The sequence below is a fragment of the Octopus bimaculoides genome, chromosome 9 (assembly GCF_046866305.1).
Source record: "Octopus bimaculoides isolate indiv1 chromosome 9, ASM4686630v1, whole genome shotgun sequence".
Classification (NCBI taxonomy): Eukaryota; Metazoa; Mollusca; class Cephalopoda; order Octopoda; family Octopodidae; genus Octopus; species Octopus bimaculoides.
In genome coordinates, this window is record NC_142936.1 from 2,444,467 (window position 1) to 2,467,354 (window position 22,888).

The window sequence follows — 22,888 nt, forward strand, 5'->3', positions numbered from 1 at the left end:
ATAAATATTATATGTAATGATTGACACAGATTATACTAATCTCATGTAAGATAATAAAATTGGTGAAAGGCAATATAATTGTTTCAAATTTTAATTATTTTTCTATTTACATAATTGTACTTTTTACTTTCATAGATTCAAATATTGATTTTTAATTTTGACACCAGATTCCGAAATTTATGGGACAGATACAAAAGAACTGATAATGAGCATATTTTAATAATTCTTATTTTATCGATCTGGAAAAAATGAAATGCAACAAAATATCTGTACGATCTAGAATATAATTATAACGGACAAAAGAAAATCCCGCATTGGAGTTTATCACACTGTAACTAAATATCATACAACGTTTATTAGGAAAGTGATAGAACTGACGAAGTGAGGGAGCAAAAGACGATATTAATTCCGGACATTTTCGTTTTGAGTTTAAATCCTGTCGAGGTTAACTTTGCATTTCAACTTTATGAAGATAACGTATGGCACAGGCGTGGTTGCGTGGTAAGAAGCCTGCTTCTCAGCCACATGGTTCAGGGTTCAGTCCCTCAGCATAGCACCTTAAGCAAATGTCTTTTACTGTGGCCTCGGGTCGATCAAAGCCTTGTGAGTGCATTTGGCAGATTCCGAATGTCCGCATTTCAAAACTATGTTAAAGAAAAAAAATCAAAGAAAAGCTGAGATTTTAGGATTAAATTGTTAATGAAAGAATTAAAATAAGATTTCATGATTGCTTTTAAATTACGTTACATTAAATGATTCTTATCTCTCACGGGATGGAGTACTTTTTTATCTTATCGGAATAGTAATCTATAATTGTGTGTGTGTGTGGGGGGGGGGGGGGTGTATATGGAAAATTAGAGACGAATGGAAAGTAAGTCGTAGTTGTGCGTGAATAAATGCGATTGCATCCTTTTAAGTTGCAGTGACTTCATAACCGCTAAATTTAATTCATAATATTCATGAATCTGCGCGTGTTTGAACTTTTGGCTTCTGATATGAAATAATTAATTGTACATAAGTTTCAGGTGAAAAATTTTTCTACCTCCTCAAATACATAACTCCTAAAACCTTTTCGATGTTGCATACATATTTATCTTTTTCGTATATTTTAATCCGAAGCGAGAATTATTCTAAGAACGATTAAAACAATACTCGAATGCAAAGCTTTTATGAGGGATGGCTAGTGTTTTTAACTTGATGTAATCTTCTTTGTAGTTAATGAAATATATGTGTTAGTTCATTTTAAATAACCCTTAGCAAAAAATAATTTATACAATCTGTAAGCTGTGTAGCTTAATCTTTTCCAACGCATTCTGCATTATTTAAGCTTTGCTTAACGACAAATAGCACAATATAATCTCGTTTATATACGACAGACTTTTCTTCGGGTATTTCGACAATAAAGGAAATAATGAATATTCCAATATTATGTAGCAAATTAAAAGAGAAAAACGCGGAAAGATTTGATTTTTTTTCATCAACAATCTATCATTTCTTTGTGTGTTTGTTTCTTGCACACATTCATGCCGACCAACGTGCAAACAAGTATACTTCTTTGGTAAAGCACACATATATGATAGTTTGTTTATGCATGCATATATATATATATATATATATATATATATATATATATATATATATATATATATATATATATATATATATATATATATATATATATATATATATATATATATATATATATATACATGTATATATATATATATGTGTGTGTGTGTGTATATATTAATATATGTAAAAGTATATATTTTTATATACATGTGTATATATATATGTAAATATATATATATATATATATGTATATATTTAGATATATATATTCATGTGTATATGTATATGTGTGTATATATATATATATATATATATATATATATATATATATGGCTTCTGGTCAGATTGCTGACCGGAAGCCATAAGTTAAAGATAAATTGTAAACATATAATTTCAAGAAATGTAAAATAAATAAATCGGTTGTCGGAAAATAAAGACATCTAAACAAAAACTGATTGGGGACAGTATTAATTTTAATAACTTTCTATGTCAAGCGTCCGAAGAAACTGGAAAAGTTCCAAGCGGAAGAATGTTGAGAGAGAGAGAGAGGGAAGAAAGGAGAAAGAGAGAGAGAGAAATACATAGCAATGAAAACTGTTCTTAAGAATTAGCTGTTACCGAGGAAAACAATACCATAAGTGAAACGAAAAAGGGACATAAAGGAGTTCGTCAGTTATCAATGGCGAGAGTGGGGGAGAGCATATGTGGTAAATGAAAGAGGATAAGGAATGATAGAAGTAAAGTGTAGAGGATCTGAAGTGGATGAACAAATAAATGAGAAGAGAGAAGAGGACTCAAGGAATTCAATGACAATGTAGAGAAATATAAACAAAGATTGTGTTGTGGCAGATAATTGTTTTGAATAAAATAACATTTGATATCAAAAGATTTGAAAACACTAGAAAATTTGTATGAGGAGTATTAAGTGTTGAAAGGGGAAGAGAAGTGGGAAAGAGACAGAAGGAGAGAGAGAGAGAGAGAGAGAGAGAGAGAGAGAGAGAGAGAGAGAAAGAGAGAGAGAAAGAGAGAGAGAGAGAGAGAGAGAGCAATATACAGCGAGAGAAAGAGGAGTAGATATAAACGAGAAACGGACCTGAATTGAGGGGAAGAGTGAGGTGAAGAAGGTGAACATGATCAATAAAAGTAGAATGGGGGATTAGAAAAGAAGCAGAACATACAGAGTGTAAAGGAAAGCAGAAGAGGAGGGGGAATCAGACACACACACACACACACACACACACACACACACACACACACACACATACACACAGAAACTATACAAACTTTTTAACATGAGCACAGCTAAAACACACAGTGAATATAGGCCGAGATACGGATGCTGACATTTCGGAGAGAATAAGGGCAGGGTGGGAACGGTTTACCTGAACAAAGACGAGGAACTACGATGGGTTCCGAAACAAAGGGCTGAGGAAAGATTCACGAAAGGAAAATAAAAGAAACCATTACTATTGTTGTTGTTGTTATTGTTGCTTTTACGCTACTGCATGCTAATTTACTTAGCATTTTTTTTATCTTGAGGTTTAATGACAACAAATCTCCTCAAATCTCGATAATCTTCCTTAGGATTCTTGCAAAATGTAGGATGGCATTTTTCTGCAGATTGACAATTCCAGTTTCAATTCCATGCTCTTTCAGTCCTTTTACATAGCATTTTAGGTGCTGTGCCAAATTCACCAATTATCGCAGTAATACCTGTTATCATGGTCTACCACAGTCTCCTCAGCTCCCTGGCTACATCCTTATATTCCTCAATATTTTCGATTTCTTTGATGTCCACATTGAGTAGGACACAAAGTTCGCTTATATAAATATATATATTGAGAAAAAAGGTCGCCAGAATTTTGGGAAAAAAACTTTTTATTTATTGATTATTATTAACGGCAATATCGTAATGATCTGAAGAGTCTGGAACCATCACGTATTTCCTTAGCGTTGGTATATGAAAATGTTATGTCTAAGATATGCTTTACTTTTATTGTGCTATTTAGATAACAGTTTGTGATATCATAAACACCTATACCCCGAATATGATTTTGTATATTTCTATAAGCTTATAGTTCTTTGCATGAAGAAATACTGTTTCAAAGAAATTTCGATCCTAATATTTACACAGTTTTTTTCCGACATTTCTTAAATTTATAGATAAATCTCACATTTTTGTTCAATATAATGAGAATATTAATCACCAAACTTCGTGAAAGCCACACCAATGAAGCGGAAACACTAAGGTAAGTAAGAAACATCTTTGAATATAATAATATGAATGCTTAAATATTTTATTTTTTCAAGAAGAAAGGTCTTTTAAATCCTTCGCACTACTAAGTGAACGGCTATTGTCAATTCTTTCTTCTGATGAAGGAAGCTGGTCTTATGGTAATATCTCTATGCAATCATTTACTGGTTGCATATCCATGGATTATTGTTCATCTTGTGTCTTTCCTTACTAACGATCAGCCATTTTGTCCTTGGTAAGGAAAGACACAAATAAGAAAGAAGAAAGCAAAGGACCACTGATGAGGTCACAGAAGTGTGACGAAAGAATTCTCGCCGAAATACGATTAATGTAAAAAATAAAATAAAGCTGAATCAAACTAACATCAAATATATATACCTTGTACGTTTTAATTACTTATTGATAGGTGTTTTGTTCTGATTCTCTTATAATTGATTTCAATATTCATGCCACCAAAGCTCGATATTATTGGCTAAACCTTCTGAAGGTTTAGTAACTCAGAAGGGACATAAACATATAATTGAGTTGTTGTATGCAAAACTGTGTCCGAACCAGATACCATCAAAATATACTGAATCGTAATCTGATATTTGCTAGTCCAATACTAAAATTGAAAATTATACTTGTTTAATAAAGACCCAGTACCTTAATTCAAATGAAGCCATTCTTATTTTCCATTCCAGAAAAGCTGTAAAAGCAGCCATAGTGCTTCTTCCGCTACTTGGCATTACCAACTTCGTTGTGATGATCGAACCATCTCAAGAGAACGTAGCCCTCTTTGGTACCTGGGCCTACATATCATATTTCCTCATTTCCTTTCAGGGTTTTGGTATTTCATTGATATACTGCTTCCTTAATAGCGAGGTAAGTCATTCCTACACTACTCCACACTGTCAACAACAGTTGCATTTACTGAGAATCATTATTAATTCGATAATTATGTTATAAATTCTTGATTAACTATGCTGTGACAAATAAGTATTACTTCCAAAGTTTACTTATAAATTATAACTAAGAGGAGATTAAAAGAAAACGTGCTTTTAAAAGAATGCAGTTTTAAGGAATTTCTTTGGTACTTTAGAGAAATCAAATTGGTTTCAAGTATTTAATAAGAATAGAAAAATATATCCAAATTTCCTTTTATTTTATTTTATTTCATTTTATTTTATTTTTTGTCCTATTAAATGATGACAAAGAAAATGTTAAAAGTGGATTTCAAAAGAAGACAACTAACTTCAATTATTGGAGAAATTCCTTGAAATGTAATTAAGTTGATCAAATAATTATAAATGTTAGATCTTCATATATTACTTGCAAATTTACGAGACATTCGTTCTTAAAAGTTATATCGAGTTGTCTTAAAGAGAAATGTGTAAACAAGCTGCATTATCCAAATATATTTCAATATAATTCCACTAACATCGTAATATATTTAAGTGGTGGTCTGAATCAACCAATTAAAATCTAGTAACACTTAAAATACATTCCATAGAATGTTTACATCTTTCTTTCTTGTGAATCTTGTGTTCTTGCCTAGGAATACTAAAATTGATTGAGTATTCTCTTCGTCTGTTTCGAGTGTTTTATCAAGTGTGTGTCTGTGTGTCACGCGCAGGACAGAAAGCATATTGTAAATCGAGCGTACACAAAGTCATATTTGTGTTATATATATATATATATATATATATATATATATATATATATATATATATATATATATATATATATATAAATATATATATACACTCACATATATATATATGTACTTATATATGTATGCATGTATGTATGTGTTATGTATATATGTATATATGTGCATATATAAAAATATGCATATATATATATATATATATATATATATATATATATATATATATATATATATGTATATATATATAAATATATATATATATATATATATATATATATATATATATATATATATATACATATGTATATGCGTGTGTATGCGCATGTTTTTGTATAATATGTACATTAATTAATCATATATAATGTATGTATGACTCTATATGTGTGTGTGTGTGCGTGCGTTCATACACACCATTTACTAGCACTATACCAACCCACTAGTATCATTGGTTGCTTGGAGGGGTAGTCTGAATCCACATTTATTCAAAGACAGATTGAAGTAGGAATGATTATGCACCATTAAATCTGACGCGAAAATCTCGTCAACTCTAATGGCAAATTGTCATTTCTACTTCAGTTTCTATTTTGAATATAAGCCAGTTGAAAGAAATAAAAAAAAAACGATGATATAGAATTGATACATTTCTATTACAAGGAATTATTTAACTACTCATATTCATTCTTCCAGTCAGTTGCAAACAAATATGTCTGTATATGTGTGATTCCATATTTCATAACATTTCATAAGTGTGCGATTATATATATATATATATATACATGTTAGGCGAGTGGAACTTTGGGTAAGTATCTTCTATTATAGCCTCGGGTAACCAATGCCTTGTGAATGCATTTGGTAGACTGAAACAAGCCCATCGTATGTATATATATATATATATATATAGAGATAGATAGATAGATATATATTTATGTGTGTGTGTGTCTGTGATTGTGCCCCCTCCCCCGTATGTGTACCGTTTTTCCTCTTTTATAATGTTTGCTTGTTTTGGCTGTTAGTCTTTGATCTCCTGGTTATGTGTGTTACATAAGTTTATGTAGCTACGTTTCAGTGTGTGCGTACGTGTGCGCTTTTGCGTGTGTGCCTGCTCGTATGTAAGTGAACGTGTTCTTGTATGCATGCTTGGACATAGATATTCTTCTTAAAGAACGTTTAAACTTCGTGAATAAATATTTATTAGTATCTAATAGAGTTCAGATATTTCTATATATTATTGTAGCTTTTATATATTTATTTCTTGCTGACAGAGCTGATAAATTAGATGTATATATATTACTGTTATATATTCATTGTATAGCTAATAGAGTTAATAATTCACGTACGATAATTCCAACATTTTATTAGCTAAACACCTTCTTCACTAATGCTTAATGATTGCCATTTGCAAATGTATGATTCCCTTAGGGCTTAAATCTTTAAAAATGTAGGTGACGCTAGTAATGTGTTCTTTTAATTATTGTATATCTTATTTCCAATAATTAATTCTGCAAGGTGTAACTAAACTACGATTCCTCTCACTTGTGCATAATCAACTCAAACGAAGTTCCTCCCACAAATGTGTTGCTTTGTTTTGTTTTGTTTCCTGCTCTTTTTTTTTTTAAATTTTTATCTAGAGAAGACACGTAGATTATCAAGACTTTCAAAAGAATTTCCTCGAAGGCTTCATGTCACAGTGCCGTCAAACATGAGAGAAAATGGAAATCTAGTGTAAAGCCTGGAGGCAGCGGGGGCGTGTGGCGGTGTATAGGGGTGTTTCCCCATTAACGCAAGCTCGCTTTGCGTAATGCTGTGGGTGGGAAGCCATTTTGAGTTTTTTGGACGTCTTAATTCCTGTCCAGAATTTATTACAAGGCTTTTCTTCAGTAAGGCAAAATAAAATACTAATTTTGCTGACACTAATGTTGTTGCTACTGCTGCTGCTACTACTACTATTGCTACTACTACTACTACTACTACTACTACTACTAATAATAATAATAATAATTGCAAAAAAAGAAGAGTGCCATTGTTATCAAGTGAATGATATTCTTTCTACTATAAGCACAAGGCATGAAATTTTGGAGGGAGGGAAGACAGTCAATTAGATCGACCCCAGTACGCATCTGGTACTTAAGTTATCGAGCCCGAAAAGACGAAAGGCAAAGTCGACCTCGCTGGAATTTGAACTTGGAACGTATCGACGGTCAAAATATCGCTAAGCATTTCGTCCAGCGTGCTAACGATTCTGCCAGCTCGCCGCCTTAATGATGATAATAGTATAGAGACTACACAATCAATTCTATGTAGCCACAGCAGAAGTTGCTGGAAAAAAAGGTGGGATTGGCTGATGAAAGGAATCCTTAAAAAAGAGACCGGGAGCGCTATACTGGCAGCGCAGGACCAAGCTCTGGCCACGAACTGGAGGGTTAAGCTGAGGAATAAGCAAGCGTCTCCGCTGTGTTGCATCTTCAATAGAATTAATGAAGCCATTGGCCATCTCACGAGCGAATGCCCTAGACATGTCCAAAACCAATACAAGTTGTGGCGACACAACCAGGTAGCGAAAGTGCTACACTGGAATCTGTGCGAAAAGTGGGGGCTAGAGAGAGGCAAGAAGTAGTATGAGCATAAACCACAGAGAGGAATGGAAGGTAAACAGTCGAATACAGGATTGAATGTAGTACGGCTGATGCATCGTTTTCTCTCCAAAATCGTTGTCAGTTAAGACGAAGCGTCCTTACATCTGTGTTTAGCATTTACGGTTGGCTAAAACATACAGTCTGAACTGTGTGTGTGCGTATGCATGCTTTTGTATATGTGTGTGTGTGTGTGTGTTTTCTTTAAGATTTATTTTTAAGTTCTTGTTCATGGCGTTCAGACAGTCGTTAAAAAAAGAATTGTTTTAATCAGAACAGGTCCCAGGGTTTGTAAATACCCGGTTGAGTTAGTCTGTGTGTATATATATATGTAGGTTTATGCATCATCACTTATGGCATGTATGAACATGGGTCTTAAATACTTGGGTGCTTGTGTGTGTATATGGATGTGTGTGCGTGTGTGTGTGTTTGTGCGTACCTTTTTACGTACGTGCTTTCCTCTATGCACACAACCAAATGTGTGCATATATTCAGTTAAAGAATCTCAAATGGAGAATGTTTAGAATGTCATATAAATTTTTCTACGTATGTACAAATATGTGTGCATGTATATTACATATATATATATATATATGTGTGTGTGTGTGTGTGTGTGTGTGTGTGTGTGTACATATATATATACACACAAGTACAAATGTACATATTTGTACCTATGTATATATGTATATATGTATATTTATCTATGTGTGTGTGGGGGTGCAGCTAACTGACATAATTACGTCAGAATAAGTGGTTAGGAATCCTAGAGGATAGAAATGCTTTTAACTTCATTAAAATGTTACAAGTGCTGAATTTACGAAACCAAATTTCCCTGAAGCGCCTTTAAAACTTCTAGTAAATGCCGTAATAAATACAAGAAAATCTGAGTATCATTTCTCTCGGAAAATCGATTGAAACTATGTTTGTTTAGAGCTTTCATCATTTGCATACAGATTTATTCGTTTAGCCGTGTTTAGCTAACGTGACGTAACAACACCTAGATTGACTGCAATCTTGAAAAATCCACAGATAAACGCCACCAGCCGCCATTTTATCATTCCGCAGTTTCCAGTACCACCGGCACAACACTGTCGCCTTTATCATTATCCTCATCATCATCGTGATCGTCGTCATCATCATCATCATCATCATCATCATCATCGGCAACAGCAGCAGCAGCAGTACAATTACTTTGCCGGCGTCGTCGTCGTCATCGTCATCACTATCATCACCTTAATCACCATCGTCAACTTCATTACTATCACCATCCTCAACATTGTCATCATCATCATCATCATCATCATCATCATCATCATCATCATCATCATCATCATCATCATCATCATCATCATCATCATCATCATCATTCATCATCAATTATTCTTATCCTCATTATCATTATGACGCCCTCACAACCACAGCCGTTTAGATCATTGTCAGCAACATCGCTGACATCGCTACAACATGGAATAACAACAGCAACAGCAACAACAACAACATTTGTTGCTTTTGTAGCTGCAAGAATAGTTTCATTGTAATTATGAACTGCTGTGCAAACGCTTCCTTCAATCAACACCAAATATAGTAAAAGGACTATGTTATTAGTAGCATCACCATCATCATCATCATCATCGCTACCATTATCATCATTCTTGTCGTCATTGTCATTATACTCCTCGTCCTTATCATCATCATCATCGTCATCATCATTATCATCATCTCCATCATCATCATCATCATCGCCATCACTAACACCATGACGTTTATAGAGTTTCTCGCAAGTCATTAAGTGAACCGCCATGATTTTTCAATATGCTACAAATAACAGAAGGAGAAGGAAAAGATGGGATGGTCGCCGTGGTAACGTCTTTAATATCAGGTTTGCTGACCTGCAATACAACAACAACGTCATAAACAATTCTCATTATCACCACCACCATAAGCGAGACCAATACCATCATTATAATCATCATTACAATCAAGAATATAATTATCATTTTTTAAGTAGAATCTTTATCACGAAAATCCCTATATCAACCCCCCCCCCAACACTACTAACTCACTAACACTACCAACAACATCACATTCAACAATATCATCACCGTTAATAATACCAAGAACACTAATTACTTACTAATTATTTACCATTTAAAATTTACTGCTTTAATTATTAGAATCATTATTAGAATACAGCAACAACAAAAGTTCCAATGGCCTCAAAATTTACAGTTGTGAAGCAATTAATGTTGACTAAATGCTGTAACAAATATTAGAGCAGATTTCCTGTTGATATGCATATCGACTGATTAATGAATACTTGACTAATTAGCAATAACCATTCAATAAGTATTGATTTAATCTCAAGAAGCAGACGACAGAAAGACTAGATTTCAATATGGCTTCTCGTTTCAAACAGAGAGTAAGAGAGAGAGAGAGAGAGAGAGAGAGAGAGAGAGAGCAGTTTCAAAATAGCTTTTCATTTGAAACAGCAGACAACAGACAAGATTTGAATTGAGAGAAGTTTTGAGAAGGCAGAATACGGAGTGATAAGGGGCTTAGAGTTGGAAGTTTAGCGTTTGTAAGAAAATATAATGTTTGAGAAAGAAATATAGGATCAAAAATTATATAAAGTGGAAGCAGCTTTTCAGATGATGATCAGATCCATGTTATAGGAGATAGCTGCATTTTCTAAAAATAATAACCGTTATACTATGAAATAAATATCGATAAAAATACCATACCAATATAAATAATATTAGTTGCAATACGAATTACGTAATATAAAGTAACAAAATACCACGAAACTGTAGAATTTAAAATTTTTCAATATTGAAAGATACACGGTTTATCTATTTATCTATTTATCTCTCTCCCCCTGCCCCCTCTCTCTCTCTCTCTGCATATATATATATATATATATATATATATATATATATATATATATGCATACTCAGAGACAATATATATATATGAGAGAGAGAGAGAGACTGAGAGAGAGGTGGGGGAAATACACAAAGGAGCAAAAGTCAGCGTAAATAAAATAAGGCTGGAATAGAATAGAAAAAAAATTGTGTAATTGAAAACAAAAAGAAGAAACGGGAAATTTTAGAAGAGTATAAATTGTTTAAAACAAGAAAATAACACGATTTAGAACTTATACAGGTGTATAGATTTCTTCCACACTTCTCCTTCGCTCTCTCTTTCCTTCTTTCTTTCTATATATACACACGCGTACACTTATACATTTATAAGTATATATATATATATATATATATATATATACATAAATATGTCTGTGTTTGTGTGCATACACATATATACAAAAGTGTGCATACATTCTATAGCCACATGTACACACATGCAAATATATATGCATATACATATACACACATATACATACACCTGTGTATGCCACGTATATATGTGTTGGTATGCATGTAATATCCATATGTCCATAGACGTTCTTGTCTGCGGCTTGTGTGCAGGTGTATATATGCGTGTGTGTGTTTATGTATATCTCTGTGTATATGTCTCTGTGTGTGTTCGTGTGTGTGTATGTGTGCGTGTGTGTGTGTGTGTATGTGTGTGTGTGTGTTGTGTGTGTGACATGGCAGTGAAATAAATTACCGCATATCACATTTTTTCCATAAACGTACGATGTCATGTTTCAGATAGCATCCATATAATTTGTGCGTTCTCTTATTTTTTAAAAGTTTTATCTCTGAACAATATTTTGTTTAAATTATTTCTTTCGATTTCACCTTTAAAAGAAACCGAGAAAATTGTGTTGTAAAAGCATTTTCCATTGAATATATATATATATATATATATGTGTGTGTGTGTGTGTGTGTGTGTCTGTGTGTGTGTGTGTGTGTGTGTGTGTGTGTGTGTGTGTGTGTGTGTGTGTGTGTGTGTGTGTGTGTATACATATATATTCAATTTATTTTGTTTGTATAAAATTTGTGGTTATGCACAAAAGCGAGGCAGAATCATCATTATCCGTATATACTGTTGGCAAAAATAAAATTGAGTAGATTCCATCACACAGACTCAAAATTTGTTCTTTGCCAACTGATAATCAGTTTAATTGCATTCAACCTCCTTAAAACATCCAGGAAAGAATTTTCAAATATTTGTGTGTCTGGTTAAGGCATGGATTATACAGGCTTTTGCGCTATAAACAATATACATACTCTTTCAAACAACACATACCTCAAACGTCTCACACAGAAATATATACACACACATACACATATATATATATGTATGTGTGTGTATGTATGTATATATATACATATATATATATATATATATATATATATATATATATATATATATATATATATATGTATATATATATATGTATATATATATATATATGTATATATATATATATATATATATATATATATATATATATATATATATATATATATATATATATATATATATATATATATATATATATATATATATATATATATATATATATATATATATATATATATATATATATATATATATATATATATATATATATATATATATATATATATATATATATATATATATATATATATATATATATATATATATATATATATATATATATATATATATCAGGTTCTGCCAGTGGTGCGTATCTATTTTTTCCAGTGTTTTAGACATTTGGAAATTTGAATGTTTGCCTCATCATCAACAGAATTATGAATTCATGTGTATTTCTTGCTTTTATGGAACTTAGCAAATAATAATTACTGGAAGTTTGTGAAATAAATACAAGGACAAAGAAAACGGTTGGTTGGTATTTTGTATCGAAAAACATAAAGACCCCAGAGACAGCTATCGTGCTGTCTGTTGGTAGGGTGAAGATGGTTTAGAGATCTTTGTAAGCTTTTGAATGGCGACAACCAGGGCTGCAGACATATACCTTTCTCTGATCCAGTTTGTCGACCAAAATGTTTCCGTTGAGTCTTTGTCTTACTACAAACAAAACAGCATTGTTATTTATAAGTTCGACGCAGTCCCACAACCTCTTTTTTTCAACTTGCCTTCCTTCAGTCAATATCTCTTTGTATTTGCAATAGCATTGTAAACATTTGTTGCTTTCTGCCTGTATAACACTTATATATCGTATTTAAACAAGAAATAAGCCTAAAGTTTTTCGGTATAATAATCTATAGTATTTTCCTTCATAGTTATATTTTTTCTGTGCAATGGCAAACAAGTTTGCCAACTCAATTTCACTTTCTGTAACTTGTATAAATATATAGATGAATGATCTTCTGTTAGTGTCAATATCTTTTACTAATATTGACAGGTCTAGCCCAGGAGCTATCCATTTATAATAACTTTCTCACAGGTTTACTGGAAATTTCGCGGTTTTTATCATATGTGTTATTGTTGATGTCAGTTGAAATAGTCTTCCAAAATATTCGTTTATGATGCATTGTAGTTGGAATACCTCTTAAATTCCAGCTTTTAGACCAAAATGATTTGCAAATTTTCTAAGAGTATTTTACTGGTGTTTCTTCTCAGTCTTCAATAAACAACTTCTTGATTAGAGGTAAAATTCTGATTGATTATGGTTCCCGATTCAGTGCTATGGCTAATTTTGATAATGAAGTTCCTTCTTCAATGTCTTCGTAACACATTTTCTCACTCAACGTTTTGAGTCATACATTTACTGATTTGCCCATAAGAGGTTGGATTACATCATGTAACTGAAAATGCAACCGACTTATTCACTTTAGACTTAAACATGGCATCTTTATATCTTATTTTGCATCGCAAGTAGCGAACATTCTTCATTTTGTTTTATTTATGTGTGTTTTTTATCACCTGGTTGGATGAGGTCAGATAACATCTTCAACACATACAGTATTGACATTTGTAAGGCGTTGCTTCAGAGTAAGAACAGCCATATTCAGATAGGAACTAGATGTTCAATAGTTGATAGTGCCATATATTCATGTATATTCATATAATATTTAACAAAATTGTCCATATTTAATATGAGGCGTTATTTTCTTTCATATAGAAAACAACTTCATAGAGAACTTGGATACTTTCAACACAAACTACAGTGTTAAATTGATTTTAAATTGATGTATATGTGTTAATTGACTTGAGTTGCGATTATATGACGATGACGTCAGCAGATTCTTTATATTTCTGACAGTCTTCCATAATGGCTTTCCGCAAACATTTTTTTTTCTTTAAGTTGGCTGATATTATAATAGTTGAAATAGCAGGCGCAGTTTTTGACAAGTCTTCTGACAACGAATTCTGTGTGTATATATATATGTATGCATGCATTATGTATGTACGTTTATATGTATGTTTGCATGTATGCATGTTTATATGTAAGAAGGTATGTATGAATAGTTGTATGTGTGTACGTACGTACGTATGTACACAGAGCTAAACGAGAACATTAATGATATAGAAATCCTTAACACTGACCGTCGATATTGATAAGAGCATTATTCTAAATTTTTCTTTGTTATATTTCCTTTAATCGTTTTATTTCAGACAGCTGACGACATCGAAATTACTTACGTTGTTTCATAGCCAATGCCATAGGTTGGTGGCTACCATGAGAATCAGAATCAAATTCACGCTATGCTCTTTGAAAGCTTAGGAAATGCTGAAAATTGTATTTAAAAATATGAAGTATTTGCAAATCTCACCAGCTTATTGGTGATCCATATGGAATCACCGTCATAAGGAATATTCCGAGTGAAATGGAAGCATTTGTATGAAACCTGTGAGATCTTCAAAACCTAACGAACACCAGAGAAAGGGGAGAAATACTTATTAGTTTGAAGATCGTGCGACAGTGCACATGTGACTAATGAATCATTCACATTATCGATAGATTCATATTAGAGATTAAACGAAAAAGAAAACAAAGATAACTTTGTTGCTATTATGATATTCAACCATGTTTAAGTAAATATTCAACCAAATATCTTATCGAAAAAAATACTTTCCATGAAGGGAAATTAGATTTTTCAAGATGCTCATTCCATATAAGCTTGGTGACTTAGACATTAGTGATCGATGAGAAATATATTGATCAATCCACGAGAGCAAAAGAAGAAGAAAAACAATCTAGCTAAGCTTCAAGAAAGATAAGTGATTTTCTGTTGTTTTGAAAAACTGCCGCAGCTTACTAAGTGTGGAATAATATTTGTGAACAGCGCCAGTTTCACACATCCATGTTTATTAATACATTGCGTAAGCAATTAGATTTGTGCGTTAAGTCTTAAACTAACAGTTTTCATGACAGTCAATGAGTCGGTTGCAAAGGCCGAGGCAGAAGTTTGGAAAATCTAGAGACGGAAAATAAACTCCAGCAATTTTCTCATACAAATAATATACTGCAAAACACGCTCGCGCGCGAAAACTTAATTTTCTTTGGAAAAATCGTTTGGGTAACGTTGCTATGTAATAAAATATATTGTTTTAATTACTTGATATTTTCTCTACCAAAAAGTAATTATTAGTGGAAACATAACAGTCATGTCCGGTTTTTTTTTTACATTTTTCATTCAAATAACATGAGAGGAAATTAAATCCCTCATCCGATAAAATATGTAACAGTTGTTGGTTGTGTTTTAACTGTAAATTAGCTCTGATTCAGCTGACCGATGGCCAAAGTCTATGGAAACCTTATCAGATCTTCTTTTGGTGTTTTGCTTTATAAATAACCTTCGATATAGCTGTGTCAAGATTAAAGAAAAGTTCTGCTACATACCTTTCCTACGAGAATTAGCCAGGTATGTGACAAATATGCATTTCCCTGTTTCTTAAAATTAGCTCAAAATTGGTCTACGTATCAAGGCGGTGCCCCAGCATGGCCGTAGTCAAATGACTGAAACAAGTAAAAGAATAGGTCAAAGGAGCTCCACGATAAAACTAAAACAGTGTGTGTGTGTGTGTGTGTGTGTTTGAACACATTCTAATAATTAAAAAAAACCAAATTCCTGCTAATTTGATTAAAAGTTCATAAGCGGAAAGCTGACTGAATCGTTACTGCACCGGACAAAATGCTGCTAAGCATTTTGTCCATCATTACTTTCTGAGTTCAAATACCACCGAGTTCGACTTTGCCTTTCATCATTTTGGGGTCGTTAAAATAAGTAACAATTGAGAACTAGGATCGATGTAATCGACTTGGCCAACTTTCACGAAATTGCTGGCCCTGTGCCAAAATTTGAAACCAATATGATTAAAAAAATGTTTAGAAAAAAGAAACGGAAATCTTAATACCAAACTCTGCAAACAATCCAATCAGCTCCGACAAACATAGAATTTACGTTTTCGTAGAACTTCGGAGTATTCTGATGTGACTTTATTTAATACGAAATATGTCATAATTATTAATAGAAGTTTTGATTAAAGAGCAATTTCAGAAATTTGGTTTGAATTACGTGATTCTTCATTTATTGCATTATCAAATTTTAATGGAATCAAAAAGGCATGGAAATTGATTTCTTTGTTTAGTTGGCAATAATTGAAAGCAAATAACCATTCCAACAGATTATTTAACGTCAGTCTAAAAGCTAATGAACTATGGCATAAACCCATCACTATTAGTCTGTAAAACTACAATCAAGAGGAAGTCTGTTTGCGTAGAACAAGGCAGTCACAGGCGAATGTTTATTTAAATATCTGTACATACCGATTATTTTATTTCTTGTTCGGTTAGATGTGTAACCCGTACAATCACACACACAAACACACACTTAGATGTGTGGATGCACATGCAGATACATATATATATATATATATATATATATATATATATATATATATATATATATACATATATAAATAAGGATAAGATCGTTATTTAAAATACCGACCTTATCAGGTGGCTAATATGGGAATAAAAACTCCAAAGTAGTAGAAGACACTTGCCCAAAGTGCCACGCAGTGGGACTGAACCCAGAACCATGTGGTTCATAAGCAAGCTACTTACCACACAGTCACTCCTACGCCTATATATATATATATATATATATATATATATATATATATATATATATATATATATATATATATATATATATATATATATATATATATATATATATATATATATATATATATATATATATATATATATATATATATATATATATATATATATATATATATATATATATATATATATATATATATATATATATATATATATATATATATATATATATATATATATATATATATATATATATATGTATGTATAATGAAGCCATCAAAAGGTGGAGTAAAGTATTATACATCGTCAAAACGTGTTTATTACAGTATTATTCTAACATAATTCTCATTAAATTCAATGCTGTAATAAGCTCGGTTTGAGGATAACATCATTCTCCACTCGTCTTCATGAACATCTCTACGCAGTAAGTATTTTATTACAAAATAAATATTTATAAGTTGGTATAAGACTACAAAGGAATATATTAGACTTTATGAGACTTTAAAAAAACTTTATAAGAGATGTTGAAAGTGTCGTCCTTCATTTTTAATACAAAAGTTGACTCTTCTACAAATGTTTTGAAATACATCTTGGAGAAAAAAAATCATTGCGGATAGACTTTTTGAACACACTGTACCTTGTATGCTAAAGGGAATCCAATGAAGCGAAATCTGGATTTACCTATTGAGAAAAGTACCGTGTAAATGTTAAACAATTCTGTATGCTCCCAATCATTCAATGGTAGGGAACATCCAGCAAAGTACTAGTTAGGTTCCTGCTCGGATTCCAGATCCTTATTCTTTTATGTTATATATATATGTGTGTGTGTGTGTGTGTATAAGACTCGGTTAAACTATACTCAATGGCAGTAATGTTTGTTTAGCACAAATGATGTTATATACGGGTATTTAAATATCTGTTCATACACGTTATTTCCAGCGTATTCAGTTACATCATTTCTATATGTGTGAGTGTATACGTGTGTGTTTGTTTGTGTACGAGTGTATGAGTCTGTAGGTGTGGACACAGCGTAAGGGAATTGTTAGGAAGCTTTCTTCATAATCATGATATTGCGAGTTCAGTCACATTGTCTTGCATCTGGGTCAAGTACCTGGCATTTGTTGCACGGCGTGTGCGTAAGAGTGAGTAGTAGACGCACAATTTGTAGCAACATGCCGGATAATTCGTACGCGGAAGGGAAATGTGCTGCATTAGCTTACAGTTGTTTCTGCTATAAGATGCAATGCACTCATGGTTGAATGATTGTGTATCACCTTATATCTTTACGGGAGGATCAACTAAATAAATAAATGCGTAATTTCTCCCCTCTATTCTGTTCCCATCCTTACTCCCATTTCCTCCCTGTACGCACACACACACACACACACACATATATATATAACTATACATACCTACCTACCTACCTACCTACCTACCTACCTACCTTCCTACATACATACATACATACATATATCACAAGTTTTCACGTTCATGTATGCATATGTTTTGTGTTTGTGTGCCAATCATCGGTTGATGGTGGTTAATTTGTATTTTAACTCTATACACATACTATATGTCAGTTCTAGCGATCATGTGTGTGTGAATATGATTGTGTATCTATGTCTGCTTGTGTTTTTGCATATTTAATGATGCAAAATTACTATTTTTACAAGTAGTCACGTCATGAAAATTACGTCATAGAAGAAATTAATTAGATGATATCTAGTCATCTGACTTTCAGATTGTAATAAATTAGACAGAAGTTATTTTGATCATGTGGAAACAATATGGACACTGTCAGTAGTTGTAGAGTGAGAAAGACGTATATTGAAATGACGATGCGCAGTTTTATGGAGATTTTTATTATCTGAGATCATAAGTTAGTATGGGATTTGCGAGAGTGAACTGCTTGTTGCTGTAGATCATTTCACTTCGCAGAGGTCTTTTTACAGCCTCGCAGAAAAGAGAAAGACCAACATGTAAGATTCAAACCTCGACGTATCACATTTTTTACGTCTATGTTACGAATTACGCCACTGAGAGCCTATACGAATTCATTACCTACAGTTATTATCCAAAACAGTCTTGCTCAACCATTTTATAGCTGCGGACCCCTTAAATTCCAATCTTACTCGGCTGGACCCTCGTAATCATTCAATATTTTAAAAAATTGTATTATATTTTTATATTTAAATATTATTAGTAACTGTATAAGAAAAATAATTATCAAAATATTTTGTGTATTGTAGAAGTATAACCAATTTATAGCAGATAAATCTTTCACAACAAAATCTTATATGGATCCCATTGATCAAGAGAGATGACAAATGTATCTAAAGAAACAAATGCATTCAGATTAATTATAAGCAATGGCTTGCTGCGTGGTGTTTATATTTTTTCATATGTTCTAATTCTTCTTAAATATTCACTAATAGATCTTTTTTATTGAATAAAGTAAATATTTCAAGTTTTATTGAGTAGAATTATATTTCTGGAAGACAGGAAAAAGACCAGCATGTCAAACTGCTAAAAATCGCCATTAATTGAATTAATATTAAAATTTAAAATCGATGAAAACACAACAAATTTTCTTGTCACAGTTTTAAATTAAAGTAATTGAAGAAATCATGGAAGAATACGTCTTTGTTTAATATTTTTAATCCTACATTAATTTCCGTTATTACATAATTTAATAAGAGAGAGAAAAAGAGAGCAAAAGTGCGTCTGTGCGTGTGTATGTTAGTGTGTGCGTGTATATGAGTATGTATGTGTATGCGTATTTGTCTGCGTCTATACATGTGCACGCAGATGTTAGTGCATTCGTATGAGTTTCCGTAGACATTAATATTAATTTAAAAGGCGCTAAAACCCTACCGTTACCGCCAAAACAGAAATCAACAGGGCCAGATATGGCTGTGTGGTAAGAAGTTTGATTCCCAACCACATGGTTCTGAGTTCAGTCCCACTGCGTACTACCTTGTACAAATGTCCTCTACTATAGCTTTGTGAGTGGATTTGGTAGACGGAAACTGAGAGAAGCCCGTCGTATATATATATATATGCATGCATACATACATACATACATACATACGCTGAGCTGGCAGAATCGTTAGCACACCGGGCGAAATGCTTAGCGGTATTTCGTCTGTCTTTACGTTCTGGGTTCAAATTCCGCCGAGGTCGACTTTGTCTTTCATCCTTTCAGGTCGATAAATTAAGTACCAGTAAAACACTAGGGTCGATGTCATCGACTAGTCCCCTCCCCACAAATTTCAGGCTCCAGCGCTCCATTCATGCGACTAACAGTTCTTCAGTGCGATGCCCCAAATTGGCCGCAGTCTAATGACTGAAACAAGTAATTGATAAAAGAAGTGGTTAAGGTTCTGTTCACCCTCACAGCAATGGAAAACAAAGAGCTAGGATGCAGCTGCACTCATATATTTTGCTATATTGTAAAATGAAGTATACCACCTACAGCAAAAGATATTAAAATTTAAATGTCTAAATAACATCTGGAGCTGTAAAAAAAAAACACAAGCTAAACAGAAATACTACTAAATGACTTTCTCGTATAAGAAATTGCTCAAAATTCCTCCATTAGTAAAGAACAGAGTAAAATTATGTTAAAATAGGTGAAGAATAATAATTAACGCATCAGACTAAATATAAGTTCGTTGGATGTATGGTTTCTAATCAGGATACATGTTTATTCGGAATACCGAATGTTTATAAGTAGATGTACCCTATTCTCTTTTGGTAGTTTGAAAGCAGTATCGAACACTCCTTGATACGAGGGTAACGAAGACAAAGGATTCGTACAGGATCAATAGATGAAACTGTATAATTTTTTTGGCGGTTTCTCTTCTATCGAAACATGAACTTTTTTCGAAAAAACTTCAATATTACTATAAACTACCTGTTAACCACAATCTCCAAATCACAGTAACATGTTAGAGCAAAATAGGGAGTTCCAATGGTCATTTCGGGAGTACATTCGTCCAGATTACATATGAATTTTAAGTTTCATTTCCATAGAATGATCCCATCATCAGGGAAATATGGTGTTTACGCTAGATATGCGTTTAGCTCCTATATATATATATATATATATATATATATATATATATATATAGGAACTAAACGCATTTCTAGCGTAAACACCTTCTTTCCCTCTCTCTATATATAAAACTATCAGATAATTGGCGTGGAATCTGTGAGCATATAGAAAGAGTTACAAAGGATATATAGAATAGATGTTGGCGATGACAAGCAAATTGTTAAATATGAAAAATGATAGAGGTTTGAATATATGATATACAGATAAAGAGATTACATTATACTACTTATCAAATATTTAGTAATTCATAAATTTTGATATTACATTTAGATAATTTGCAGAATTACTAATGCTTTTCTCTGTGAGATTCTTCTCAGCTCTACATAAACGGTATATGTTTTATTCATTCCTCTACGATCTGCATCAAATATCGTTAATTTTATAATTCGTATTAAGGTCACTTCAATTCCATGTTTAAATCGACAATATTCTTCTATTCTTTTTTTCGATATGTCTGGAGAATACGGAATAAACATATCGTTGACTGATGAATGCTTTTCAATTAAGTTGAGAACTTTTCATTTATAACAGACCTAATGGTTAAAGAAAAGAATCGGAGCAGATGATATTTTAGACGATCTCACATGAAAAATTTTTTGAAAAGTCAAAACAATGCATTTATATTGTCGCTTAAATCTAAAGAACTTTATTAATTAGAAAACAGCATCTTCAACTCGCTCATTAATAAAAACATTACACAAGATTATAATTTTGCAATAACATTAATACTGAGGCATGTGTATAGCTCATAATTTCAATTGGATCATGAACAAAAATATCTCACTAAAAGCCGAACGTCTATGAAGCACAAAGAAAAAAACTAACTGTATATTAATTATCCACCACCGCCACCACCACTTAAAAAAGAACGAAGATCGATTAACAAAGAAATCTCAAGAAAAATTTAGTTATTTGAGCAAGAAAAACCAGTTACCAGCAATGCTTTGCAAATTTTGGCGCAAGTCAGCAAGTTCAGTAGAGCGGGTAAGTCGATTACTTCGCCCCAGTGCTCGACTGATTTTATTTTATCGATCAGGAGAATACGAATAGCAATGCCGACCGCGGCGGAATTTGAACTCAGAACGTAAAGACGAATGAAAAACCGCTAAAATGCTTCTCTCTCTCTCTCTCTCTCTCTCTCTCTCTCTCTCTCTCTCTGACTAAATCAGTATTTATTACATCTCGCTAAGAACACAAGTGCCAATGACAGACGTTTTCGCGCCTCGGCGCTACACATTCATCCGCCTCCGAAACGACCTCCCTTGGTTAGCCGGAGGTATTTATACAAATAATATAAAAACTATTTGCTGATGTACAAATGAGTCCAAAAGGGGGCGGCGATTAGAATTTGGGTTGGAAGCAGCTAAAATACACACACATACACACACTGTTTATGGCACCGTCATGTGATCAGTTGATGTATCTATAAGTGCGTGAGGGACTGTGTGTGGTACGTTCTGAGTTCAAATTCCACCGAGGTCGACTTTGCCTTTCATCTTTTCGGGGTCGATAAATTAAGTACCCCGCCCCAAAAATTTCGGGCCTTGTGCCTAGAGTAGAAAAGAATATCAACCGCGGTGTTCATTTCTTTGTTATTACAGTATTGTATGAGGCGAAAAGTTGGCAGAATTATTGGCGCGTCGAACAAAATGCCCAGTAGCATTTGTTCCGG

At 32.7% G+C, this 22,888-nt stretch overlaps 1 protein-coding gene and 1 long non-coding RNA gene across 4 annotated transcripts in view; one reads left to right on the top strand and one right to left on the bottom strand.

Moving 5' to 3' along the window:
* Positions 1–22,888, top strand: part of LOC106878352 (PDF receptor) — a 320,701-nt gene that overhangs the window by 246,809 nt on the left and 51,004 nt on the right. For 2 of the 3 annotated variants that reach the window (XM_089356954.1, XM_089356953.1), the window contains exons 11-12: positions 3,736–3,821; positions 4,510–4,690. In XM_089356954.1, coding sequence (XP_089213080.1) covers positions 3,736–3,821; positions 4,510–4,690 — 267 coding nt within the window. Of the gene's footprint in view, positions 1–3,735; positions 3,822–4,509; positions 4,691–7,105; positions 7,391–22,888 lie in introns of those variants that run through there. The other variant, XM_089356955.1, reaches the window with a different exon arrangement.
* LOC106878353 (uncharacterized) lies at positions 337–16,459 on the bottom strand. Its single transcript, XR_001410496.3, has 2 exons — positions 15,870–16,459; positions 337–644 (listed from the first exon to the last, which is right to left on the bottom strand). It is a non-coding gene; the product is annotated as an uncharacterized LOC106878353 (long non-coding RNA).